The 12,410-nt window shown below is 35.3% G+C and overlaps 1 protein-coding gene, 1 long non-coding RNA gene and 2 other non-coding genes across 6 annotated transcripts; 3 read left to right on the forward strand and 1 right to left on the reverse strand.

Annotated features, from left to right (window-relative positions):
* Positions 1-1,415: 1,415 nt before the first annotated feature.
* Positions 1,416-6,490, forward strand: LOC144567214 (AMP-dependent synthetase and ligase family protein). Of its 3 annotated transcripts, none has more exons than XM_078317298.1 (8): positions 1,416-1,954; positions 3,234-3,649; positions 4,196-4,373; positions 5,122-5,314; positions 5,596-5,738; positions 5,873-5,940; positions 6,023-6,125; positions 6,216-6,490. In XM_078317298.1, the coding sequence occupies exons 1-8, from the start codon at positions 1,520-1,522 to the stop codon at positions 6,327-6,329; spliced, it is 1,650 nt and encodes a 549-aa protein (XP_078173424.1). In that variant the 5' UTR covers positions 1,416-1,519; the 3' UTR covers positions 6,330-6,490. The 3 variants fall into 3 exon arrangements, 2 of the variants coding, with proteins under 2 accessions (XP_078173424.1, XP_078173425.1); XR_013515367.1 differs by having other exon boundaries at positions 1,420-1,954; positions 5,596-5,793; positions 5,846-5,940; XM_078317299.1 differs by having other exon boundaries at positions 1,421-1,954; positions 5,596-5,786; positions 5,838-5,940.
* Positions 6,491-7,536: 1,046 nt separating this feature from the next.
* On the forward strand, positions 7,537-7,639 carry LOC144567894 (U6 spliceosomal RNA). The gene has a single exon (XR_013515540.1). It is a non-coding gene; the product is annotated as a U6 spliceosomal RNA (small nuclear RNA).
* A 341-nt stretch (positions 7,640-7,980) lies between these two features.
* On the reverse strand, positions 7,981-11,722 carry LOC144567739 (uncharacterized). The gene is made up of 2 exons (XR_013515493.1): positions 11,616-11,722; positions 7,981-8,486 (listed from the first exon to the last, which is right to left on the reverse strand). It is a non-coding gene; the product is annotated as an uncharacterized LOC144567739 (long non-coding RNA).
* LOC144567879 (U6 spliceosomal RNA) lies at positions 10,605-10,707 on the forward strand. Its single transcript, XR_013515528.1, has one exon. It is a non-coding gene; the product is annotated as a U6 spliceosomal RNA (small nuclear RNA).
* Positions 11,723-12,410: the final 688 nt, after the last annotated feature.

Here is a 12,410-nt window from a genome sequence, read left to right on the forward strand (position 1 = left end):
ATAACTTGGAATTCATATCATCAAGATAACCGAATATTTCTATTTAGATTTGGACTGTCCAATTAGAATCTGCAAAAATATTAAAGAAGCCCTGTGCGACCCACCTATGGTTATTCATATTATAATTGATTATATGAGATAGGCTAATATCAAAACGTTTGCACTAACCCCTCCCGTGCAACCAAGTCATTTTCCAATTTGCAAAGTCCAAACGACCGATCCGAACCGTTAGATGTTTAATCTATATTGAAATGTGCTTGGAGACCAAATTTTACATTTTTTGGAATTTTTTTGCTATTTATTAAGATGGTTTGAAATCGCTGTTTTCCAGTGGTGAAGAATTTTAATAAAAACAGCGATTTTCAAACCATCTTAATAAATAGCAAAAAAATTCCAAAAAATATAAAATTTTGTCTCCAAGCACATTTCAATATGGATTAAACATCTAACGGTTCGGATCGGTCGTTTGGACTTTGAAAATCGGAAAATTACTTGGTTGCACGGGAGGGGTTGGTGCAAACGTTTTGATATTAGCCTATCTCTATTTATGTTTACTTATAATATTCAGCAATCTAAGTATATTGTTGCCTTTTTGAAATTTCAGTTTTGTCATCCGTAGCATACTTTTTGTTTTTTTTTTACAATTTAGGACTTGAAACTTTAGCTTGTACAGGTGCATGCTGAAGCATAAGCAAAATATGTAATAAGCAACATGTGTAATCTTTAATTTGTTATTGTTAATACAATGTCTTAGAGACTATATGTCAAAAATAAAATAAAATATTAAGCATGTAAACATTTATGTGTTAACAAAATTGTGTAGCAAATTTTCTTATTAGTATATAAATTAATTTAATGGTTTTCTTTCATGCACACTTATAAGTATTAATGAATCAAAATATATATATAATTAAAAAGATATGAAATTATTAAGAATTTAAAAACTATGGATAAATAGAATATTATAGTTTAAAAAATTGTTATAGCTCTCAAAATCATAATTTATAATTTATGTCCTGAGTATACCCTTTTCAGGAGATCCGAATTCCCTTTCCGCAGTAACCGCCAAAATGATGAGGATGGGGTCAGCTGAGCAACATGTCATAAAATATTCAGTTTATCTTATCGTATTGCCCAGCTACAGCTAGACCCCATTACTCAGCTGAGCCTGACAAGTGACAATCCCGGCTCCCTCTCCAACTTGAACTCAGATCTAGTAAATAACTCAATTGTTGGGTTTTAGATTGGAACCGTCCGATTCGAATTAATGATAATCCATCCGAAGTAGAGTGTACATATCTCGAGCAAAAAATTCTCTCGAAGCAATCTCCAACGATGAATTCGAATCGGATCTCGATTCAAAACCCAAAATTTGGGTTACTAGTTTTTTAAGTTTACTGTTTTATTTAAACGAACAAATCGTCTTCCATAAAACTCTCATCGGCAGTCATCGCTCCTTCCTTCCTCTGATCCTCTCAAAAGATAACGAAATCATAAAGAGCCCCAAATAAACAGCAAAATGTCTACCACCTCATCCTCAGGCTACTGTGCCGAGACTGGCATCTACCGCTCGCTCCGGTCACCTGTACACTTCCCAACCAATCCCTATCTCTCCATGACCACCTTCCTCTTCCAGCGGTCGCTCGCTGAATTTCCCGACCGGCTTGCCATTGCCGATGCTGACTCGACCCAATCGCTCTCCTTTCGTTCCCTCCAATCAGCCATTCATACAACCGGAGCGGCGCTTTCATCCCGTCTCGGCATTGCGAAATCCGATGTGGTCCTCATATTTTCTCCCAATTCAATCCTTTTTCCGGTGTGCTTTCTCGCCGTCGTTTCAATTGGTGCTGTTGCCACAACTGTCAACCCGATTTACACAGTTCGGGAGTTGATGAAGCAAGCGAAGGATTCCAAAGCCAAGGCTGTTATTACTGTGCCGGAGCTCTTGCCGAAGGTGAGTCGGTTAATTTCTTATTTTTAATTATTTTTGGTGTTGCGCCTTTGTTGACATTAGAGATATATTTGAGGTTTTAAACTCGGGAAAAGTTAACGCTCAATGGAGATATCTTATGAGACTTTTAGTATGTTTACATGTGGAAATTAATGATCCAACCGCTTTTGGCCGTTCAAAATAAAAAAGGGAGATCATTTCGTATGTTTAAATATGGAAAATAGTAACCGTATTTTTTGGGTCAACCAATATATAAAAACACAAGGTCAGAAATATTAAAAGAAGGATATACCATATAGGCCTGTACTCTTCTTTCTGTTGACAACTCAAGATAACGATTGAGCAGTACCAGTAGTAAGGACATTAATATTAGAGCTCCATTTTAATTTTAAATCCAACTTAGACATGAACTCCTCAAAAAAATGCCATGATCAGACATGGTGATTTGTTCTATTGTCTGACTATCAAACTCTATAATATGGCCAAAGAGAGAGCCAATTTTTTTATCGTCTTATGAAGACCACAGAATAGTACGCCCTGATACAGAACTGTCATTTCAGACAGTATTTTCTTGATAAATTTGGGCTTCAATTGGTGTTTGACTACCCTAAGGACTTTGAAATTTTTGCTGCTTGAAATAGACATTAGGGGCCAAAATTGACACTACTTCATTCTCAAAGTTACCCCTCCTCTTTTCTTGATTGCCCAAGCATCTTTCTTTGGAAAATTTTACAAATCTCATCACGAGAAAATTGAAATTTCTGTCAAACATCCATATGTGCTGGATTGTTTTGGTCAAAGCAACACTCTATGGTATGTCTACATTAGATATTTTACATATGGTAAGGATTTGTTTATAACTAGTCAACTATTCTGACAAAAATGAATTTTTAAATTTGAAATCCAACATTTTGGACAAGATCTGTGTGGTACACCAATCATGCTTCTGAAAAATGTTAAAAATTTGATGTTTGTTTTTCTGTTCATTGACCGATTGAACTTTTCAATGGCCTGAATTTAACAAGCTTTAATGCTTTATCAAACAACGCCGAAATTGCATTAAAGTTCATAGATAGTCTATCTGTATGTTGAACAGTGCACCTATAATTTATTATTTGGTTTCAAGTTCTTTTGATTCGTAAAAAATTCTATACTAGTCCTGAATGAGTAGATGTTCTCCATTATATTATTTTAATGTCTATTTGATTTATCTGGAGCTAATGTACTAAAAATATTTCTACTGTAACTTCTTATACAATATTTAACTTAATTATATTACTAGATTGAGGCTCTGAACCTGCCAACTGTAATCATCAACAACACAACAAATGTTCCAATATCTCCCACCAGGAAATCTCAAACCACCTACTATGCTGACCTCATCGCTGGCATCAATGAAACCGACTTCAAACCGCCGCTGATTCATCAAAACGACATGGCTGCACTTCTTTATTCGTCAGGCACAACTGGAGAGAGCAAAGGTGTTATACTCACCCACGGTAACTTTATCGCCACTGCTATCCAGGTGACAGCTGATCAGAACTTTAGAAATGAAGGTCACAATGTTTTCCTTTGTTTCCTACCTATGTTTCATATCTTTGGATTGTCAGTTATTTCTTATGGTCAGATGTCTCGAGGGAATTCCCTCATTTCTATGGGGAGGTTTGATCTTGATGCTGTGATGAAAGTTATCCAGAGGTATGCAAATCTACTTAATGTTAGGGAAATTTGCATGTAATCTTTTTTTCTTTTATATTTACAAAAAGGTCACTTCCTTGTTGAGAAAATGATGAAACTATGATAAAATCACTAACAATATCTTTTGAGAAAGTAATCGAAGAATCTGTCTTTTTGGGCAGAATAGTCAATCCCAGTTAATGAAAAAGGGGGGCTTTTCTTCAGTTTCAAATACTGTTGGAATCTTTTTTTTGCTAATCACAACCCCGTAAAAAAAACAACAACAAAGCCTTTAGTCCCAAACAAGTTGGGGTAGGCTATAAATGAAAACCCAACCGGAATAAGGTTTCATTTCCATAAAAAAGCTCCATTTTACATTGGCTCGCCACGCCTATCACAACCCTCCTTTTTCCTGGCTTGGGACAGGCTTTGTAGAAACCATCCAACCCCCCTAAGCCTGAAAAAACTTATGTAAAACACCATTAATGTTGATACTTAAAGCATTATGTGCCAGTATTCACACAAATGTCTTAGAAGAAATAACACAGCATTTTACATTGCATTCAGATATGGCGTAACACATCTCTTTTGTGTACCACCGGTCATGATTGCCTTGGCGAAGCAGGGTACAGTACAGAAGTACAATTTGAAATCACTGAGATTTGTTGGATCGGGTGCTGCTCCATTAGGTAAAGATGTTATGGAGGCAGTTGCCAAGAATATTCCTTGTGCCGAGATTGTTCAGGTAGCTCACTAACTTGCAGTCCGGTATGAATTTTTGACCAAAATTGAATAAAAATGACAAACACATCATTAATGTGGTAACGACATCTACAAGTATGGTCTTTAATTAACTTAATTTTGTCAACTGAATAAATATGCAAGTTGAAAAGAATTTACAAAGCCTCTATATTACTGAAATACTTAAAACAAGTGACTCTTGCCGTTAGTTAGCTGATATTAACATTTAAGAAATCCTATTAAAGGAAAAGATGTTTAGTTACCAATTTATCATAAGTCCTTGTAAATGACAGATGTATATTTTTAATAAGACAACTCTAGTAATATGGATAATATACCATTCAATATTTGGTTGTTGTTGTCATTCATTAATGTATCAGACTAGACTAATTTAAGGTAGAGATCACTTTGTGAATTTTCTTGCATAGGAAAGAACATATTCCTGCACATACCAAATATGCCAATTTCATTCCTGTATAATACATATGAACAGCTCAGATTTAATTTTGCTGTTTGGATAGGATCATAGGAATGAATTTATTTTTTGATAGATGCCATTGTCTTTGATTAAAGAAAATCTTAGCTTTAGGGTTGCTTCAAGGTCGAACTTAGGATGTTTATCGCTAGTCAGAAGCACAACTTTTATGAGTAATGATTCAGGAGATGTTTGCCAGAAGAACAAATATTTCCCTCTTTTTTCTGAAAGGTCAAATATTAATTTTATATTGATGTTTGCTACCTTCTTTAAACAGGGTTATGGCATGACAGAGACATGTGGCATTATATCTTTGGAGTATCCTGAAAAAGGAGAGCCTCGTCAGTTTGGTTCAACTGGTACACTGGTAACAGGAGTTGAAGCTAAGATTGTTGAAACTGACACATTAAAGCAGCTCCCACCAAATAAATTAGGGGAGATATGTGTCAGGGGACCAAATATAATGCAAGGTACACTTTTGTCGAGTTTGTTTATTTAAATTGGTGGTTCATTCAATAATTGATGTGTCTGGTTGACATTCACTTTGGTCAACTAAAAATTAAAGAAGCTATATTTCATTAAATTGACCCATTAGACAAAATGATTGAACTCCAATTATTACAAATGTCAAAGTTGACAATTAAATAAAACAATGGAACAATATAATTAGTAAGATGCAATGTACTTCATTTTTTTACTTTGAAGTTGATTTAGTGTATCTTTTTGTTAACAAGTAAATCACACTGCTTAGGTTATTTTAACAACTCTGAAGCTACTGAATTAACTCTGAAGGAAGGATGGTTGCACACTGGCGACCTTGGCTATTTTGGTGAGAAGGGAGAGCTTTTTGTTGTTGACAGGCTCAAAGAACTTATTAAATACAAGGGCTACCAGGTAATTTATCATTATTTATCTTTTAGTACAGTAACTTGCAGGAGTAACAATTGTAGTTGCTGTAGCCACTACCAAGCAATTTAAAAAAAAAAAAAAAAAAATTGTAGTTGCTTATTATATTGTAACATTTGTAGGTTGCTCCAGCAGAGCTTGAAGGATTGCTCCTTTCGCATCCAGAGATACTTGATGCTGTTGTCATCCCGTAAGCTGGAGTAATAAATTTTGTCAATTTATTTGTTAACCTCGTGCGACAATGAAATGATGTTTTCATCCTGTTATTTTAGGTTTCCTGATGAGGAAGCTGGTGAAGTACCAGTTGCTTATGTGGTCAAGTCTCCTAATAGTTCCCTTACTGAAATTGATGTGCAAAAGTTCATTGCAAATTTGGTATTTTTTCAGATTTATTCTGTCCATTGATTTTAGTCGGCTTAATTATTATTAGTTAAACGTATTTTTTTTTCTTTAATAAAAATGCAGGTGGCACCATTTAAGAGATTAAGAAGAGTTACATTTGTGAATAGCGTCCCAAAGTCGGCTTCTGGAAAAATCCTTCGAAGGGAGCTGATTGAGAAAGCAAGATCCAAATTATAGAACAATGCATTGCTCCTCATTTGATGTAGTGATGGTTACAGTCAGTAATACTTTAGAAATGTAGTGATGGATCCTAAACATGCTAATTGGACAATTTTATAAATCTGTATCAAATATTTTGATTACAAATAAAGAAGACGTGTGTTGTATGCAACAAACAATGAAATACTGTCACCGCATAAAATTTTTGATAAAAAAATTCTGTAATTTATTGATTATTAATCATACTTACAGTGTATCATAAATTTACAGCCGTTGATAGTAATAAAGGAATTCATTAAAGAAAATATTATGCCTTAATGATTATAGCCATTGAAGCTTCCGTAAATGGAACGATCAGAAGAGAGAATTTGCATGATCTGTGAAAGTTCACATATTATAGAAGTACATCCGGGTATCTAGAGGTGGTTAATGAGCGAGTTGGGGTATGCTTATGTTTGGCTTATTAACTTAATGAGCAAGTCAATTCGAGTTGACAGCTGTGCTCATGCTTGGCTCGTTAAATGCTTGAGTTAACTTGTGCTTATTAAGCGGCTCGTTAAGAAATCAAACTTGTAGACAATTTGTTTTGAATTTTTTGTTTAAGATACATCATTCAAAAACTAATTTTCATTTATATAATTTAACAAATTGTCAAAATCCAACCTAATTAAATAATACATAATTTAATAAAAAATTGTCCATAAGCAAATTTAACAAAATCAAACAGCTATCTTTTTGTCAGTTCTCATGGCCCTACATGTCACATACCTACAAATTTGCATTATCAAAACGATAATAAAAATGTATCTTCAACAATAATAGAAAACTTGATTTATTTGAGTTTGATTCAGGGATTGGATGTGGTAGGATTCATATAACTCAGTTTTTAATGAGCTCTCATGCTCGGCTCATTAAGTTAACGAATGAGTTGATAATGAGCGAATTTTAGTGAGTTGTTAATGAACTTTTAACAAGTGAGTTATGAGTAATTTATCACCCACTCTAGATCACATGTCATTGGGCCTAAAGCCCAGACCACCAGATGTTGGAATTTTCCTACTGAGGGCCCATAAAGCCGGGTTTGTGTTGTATGAATTAGTTTGTCTACCCGATATCCTCCAAAAATGATAATCACTCTCCGGTATATACGATTGCAACTTAATCCCACAAGAGGCGCTTCTATATTTAACGATGGTACATATAGCTCGCTGGAGGGTAGACTATTGTCTCTTCGGAGACATCCGATAAAATTGGAACGATACAGAGAAGATTAGCATGGCCCCTGCGCAAGGATGACACGCACAAATCGAGAAATGGTCCAAATTTTTTTGCCATTTTTTCTCTTTTTCGTTAGTGCTTTTGCTTCCGTTTTGATCAATCCTATTATTGCCGGTTCTAATTTCTCAAAATTTTCGTTAAATATTGAGAAAATTTTCTTTCAGTTTATTTTTTCTCATTATCTCAGCAGAAGTTTTTTTTCTTTTCATTTAGCCCTTCTGCTTCCCTTTTCGTCTATCCTGTTATTTCCAGATTTTTTTCTGATTTATCATTTTGTTGGTTCCAAACTGATAAAAATTTTATCCAGCTGTTGCCAGATCTAACATTGGGAGGGTTCCTATGCATATATTTAATCCAGCTGTTGCCAGATCTCATTTTGATGGCTTACAGATTAGGGGTGAAGTTGTGAGGCGAACAGACAACATAACATATTCTACGTGCTGATTTTGCATCCACAAACTGTGCAAGAATTGCAGCTACAAAAGGTGTTTTTAATCAATTAGTAGGTCCTTTGCAGCTTTATTTCTAAATGGCACCAGTTCATTACCGATTATCATTTATTATCTGGAAGTGATGTTTATTTCAACAAGGTTGTATGTTGGGATCATAGCTTGATCAAGGGATAGTTCTAACATTGGATGGTACTGAATGTACATTTATGTGCTGGTACTTAAATAGACACTGGAATCAGACCCACAATGCAATTAGACAACAAAAATATGCAAAATTTAGAGTCAGGGGCTTAGGAAAAAAAAATGAAATTAGGATCAAGGAATCCCAAATTGGAAAAGGCTGAAATCTGGGTCAGTACATAACAATCAAGCATGCAGCTTTTACTGAAAGAATACTGAAATGGGCATTTGTATCCTTTGTAATCTATAGGTACTTTTTTTTAAGCTAGCACAAAAGTGACCCTGTCTGAAGAAAGTTGACTTCAGTGTTAATTAAGGTCAGTTAAACATGCGCAAACTCGGCCCCTGGTGAACTAGTACCAGCTTGCACAGATATTACGAGAATTATGCCATTCTAGTGGAGTTTATTACTTGCAGTTCTTTGAACTCGTATTTTGCAGAGTGATATGTGCACTTCTGCACATAATAGGAAAAAACTTTGCAGTAACAGGTAGAAAGTTTAACATTGAATTTCAAATTTTACAGTAAACATTTGCTATGAAAGGAATCCTGTTAACTTGCAAATTCTTTAGCTAATACACTCTAAAAGAATACAATAGATATTTCTAACCGAAACATTATACATTGGTAAAATTGTTAAGGATATTAGAGTGTGGCTATGGTACTATGCAATAATGCATAGTGCAGATTGGTCTGTGCTACGGATCAATAATTTCGTTTTAAAGTCCAAATTGTTGATCCGAACCCCATGCTCGTGATTGGTTCGAAGTCTACTTCTTTAAAGAGAACACTGTTGTGCTTCTCTTCGCCAATTCTTTCTTGACAAAATCCAGCACCACCTCAACCAAGCCTGGTACAGGTATGAACATGTACCTACATTCAGTATGGTACTGGCACCTGTTTGACTGTCTTTTGTGCTTTTAGTATTTCATGTTGTATTTTCTTGCCTTATTTTTTATATTAGGCGGAGGCTAAATTGGGTCAAATTAAAAATTGATCAGATAAAATGAGTCTTTTATCCACACTTGTTATAAGATGCCAGTGCACCATGTCATAAATTGACCTGCTTAAGTTACCACCCTTCATTATGTCCTTGATCAAAACAGGCAAAAAACAAGCAATTGGGAGGAGGGGTTAGGACTTAGGAGCTTATGCGAAATATTAGCATGGACTTGGTAGAATACTAGTCAGAGTTGCTGGATTTTAAGCCAAAGCCGCTTGCATCTACACTTGAAGTTTCTAACTCTGTTAGGTTTACACCAATTAGTATGATATTTTGTCAAGATAGTCTTGTGAGAAATAACCTTGACAGGATTTTTTTTTGGATTTTTCAGTATAGGTGTATGTGCATGCCTTCTTCTCTTTGTTAGAGCAGTTGATTTCACAAGATGCTAGCTAGAGATAAGAAAGATAAGTCAGGTACAAAGCAACGGATAAGAAAGTAGGTACTAGCAGGTTTGTAGGAGGCGATAACTAATTAATGAAAACTGTCAAGGTCAGGGGTTACTGGAAAGGATTGAAGGTAAGTAGTACTGTCAATTTAATTTTTTATTAATATTAAACTGTATTTTAGAGACCACTTTTGCTGAAGGAGGAGAAGATTGAAGACTTAGTGCTTTTGAGAGTTTTTGAGTTTTTTGGATTTTAATAGTTGCCAGGGGTCATTTTGCAAAATTGTAATATTTGTCAGGTTTTTAGTATGGAGTTTGAACTGAATTTGTATTTGTTTTTAGGGCTTGCAGATTTATATCATGTATTTTGCTAAATACCTAAGATTTCTGCTTCTTTCTGTTGATTGTTTAATTGGTAATTGGTACCAGAGAAATGGTGCCGGGTCTTGAAACAGTATAATGGTTTTCTCGTTTTATGAAAATCTGTGGGTTTCTCACTTTTCTCAAAAAGAAAAAAGAAAACACTGTATTTTGGAGTAATTAAATTAAGAAATGAGAATAATCATGAAATGAATAAGTTTAGATGGGAAAATAACTAATTTTAAAACTGTGCTGGAGAAAAATCCAAAATCATGAAATTATGAATTACGATGTACCTATATATAAATTTCTCAAAATAGAAAGTATAATTAAAGAAAAACAAAAATATAATATTATCTTTTATGAGAGAAATATACGAAGTACATCCGGGATCCGGCTACTCTAGATCACATTTCATTGGGCCTATAGCCCAGACCAGCTGATGTTGGAATCCTCCTATTAAGGGCCCGTAAATCCGGGTTTGTGTTGAATGGATCCGGTCTGTCTACCCGATGTCCTCCAAAAATGATAATCACTCTCCGGTATTCGGGAAGAACGATAGAATTTAATCCCACAAGGAGATCTTATATCTATGACGACGGTATATGTTGATCGCTGTAGAACAGACTATTGTCTCTTCGGAGACATCCGATAAAATTGGAACGATACAGAGAAGATTAGCATGGCCCCTGCGCAAGGATGACACGCACAAATCGAGAAATGGTCCAAATTTTTTTCCCATTTCTCCAGCAGGAGTTTTTCTCTTTGCCTTTCCCTTTAGCCTTATGTTTTCCCTTTTCGTCGATCCTATTATTCCCGGATTTTTTTTCCGATTTCTCGTTTTTTTTTTGTTATATTGATAAATTTTGGTTTCAGTTCATTTTTACTGTTATCGGGCTGACGCTTAGCCTGCTATTTTTTTTTAAAGTTCGATCTTGTTCCTCTGTGCTATCAATTTTGGTTCAATTTTAGAGATGGTTAAGGCTAAACTGACCTAAATTTTTTACTATTTTTGAAATTTGCTCTCTTTCGGGCCACCTCTGACAGGATTGAAGGTTTGACAGAAAGAAGCAATTCAAGGCTCACCTCTGTTAAAACCCTAACCCAATTTTTTATTCTATAAAATCCCTACACTTTTGACCTCTATATTAGACATATTTAACATTGGGAGGGTTCATGTACATGTATTGCAGATTTAGGGGTGTTGTGAGGTGAACAAACAACATAACAGATTCTACAGGCTGATTTTGCACCCACAAATTGTGCAAGACTTGCATCTACAAAAGGTGTGTTTCATCAATTCGATACGTCTTGTGCAGCTTTATTTCTAAATGGAATTAGTTGCATTATGGATTATGGTGTCACATTTTTGAATCAATTAAATTATCAATTACCAACTCGAATGACGTTTATTTCAACAAAGGTTATATGCTGGAATCATAGCTTGATCAAGGGAAAGTTCTACCATGGGATGGTACTGAATGTACATGATGTACTGGTACTTAAAAAGACACTTGAATCAGACCCACAATGCTATTTGACAACAAAAAGATGCAAAATTTAGAGTCAAAACAAAGCAAGTAAAATTAGGATCAAGGAATACCAAATTGGAAAACACTGAAATCTGGGCTATTGCATAACACTAGCACTAAAATGCCCCTGACCCCTGAAGTGGCATCTGAATAAAGTCGACTTCAGTGTTAATTAAGGTCCATTCAACATGAACGAACTCGGCCCCTGGTGGACTGGTACCTGCTTGCACAGAAGCTACGAAAATTGTGCCATTCCAGTGTAGTTTATCACCCTTTGGTACTTTGTACTCTTATTTTTGCCGAGTGACGTGTGCAATTCTGTGCATACTAAGAAAATCTCTGCAGTAGTAACAGGTTGAAAGTTCAACATTGAGTTTCAAATTTTACAGTAATCGTTTGCTACGATAGGAACATGTTAACTTGCAGTTTCTTAGCTAATGCACTCTAAAAGAGAGGCTTACCCCTTAATTCAAACACAAAAGCTAAATCTTGCCCAACAGGTATAATTAATGTTTAACACTGACAAAGACCAACTCTTATGGAGATGGGAAATCACAGGTCACTACTTGGCAAAATCGGTCTACAATACCATAGCCGGGAAAATAGGATGGCACTTCTAAGTCGTATGGCAATAAAAGCACCACCAACAGTGAATATTTTCGGTAATCTGATGTTACATGCAAAGATCTTAACACGTGATGTCATGCAAGTTCGGAGAATTAACTGTGACATGAGGTGCGTCCTATGTGAACTAGGGATCTAAAAAAGTCACGGCGTATAACACATGATGTCATGGCAGTCTGGTATAAAGTCTCTATGGCTTATGGTTACTAGATGATGGTGCAGGGAAGGTTGGTGTAGGGGCGGATCTACACAGAGCCCAGGGGGTGCTAACCCCATGATTTT

Source organism: Carex rostrata, chromosome 16 (assembly GCF_964058835.1).
Source record: "Carex rostrata chromosome 16, lpCarRost1.2, whole genome shotgun sequence".
Classification (NCBI taxonomy): Eukaryota; Viridiplantae; Streptophyta; class Magnoliopsida; order Poales; family Cyperaceae; genus Carex; species Carex rostrata.

Coding starts and splice junctions, on each gene's coding strand:
- LOC144567214 (XM_078317298.1), top strand. CDS start 1,520: ATGTCTACCACCTCATCCTCAGGCTACTGTGCCGAGACTGGCATCTAC. Junction 3,650..4,195: donor GTGATGAAAGTTATCCAGAG/GTATGCAAATCT, acceptor CATTGCATTCAG/ATATGGCGTAACACATCTCT. Junction 5,315..5,595: donor GGGACCAAATATAATGCAAG/GTACACTTTTGT, acceptor CACACTGCTTAG/GTTATTTTAACAACTCTGAA.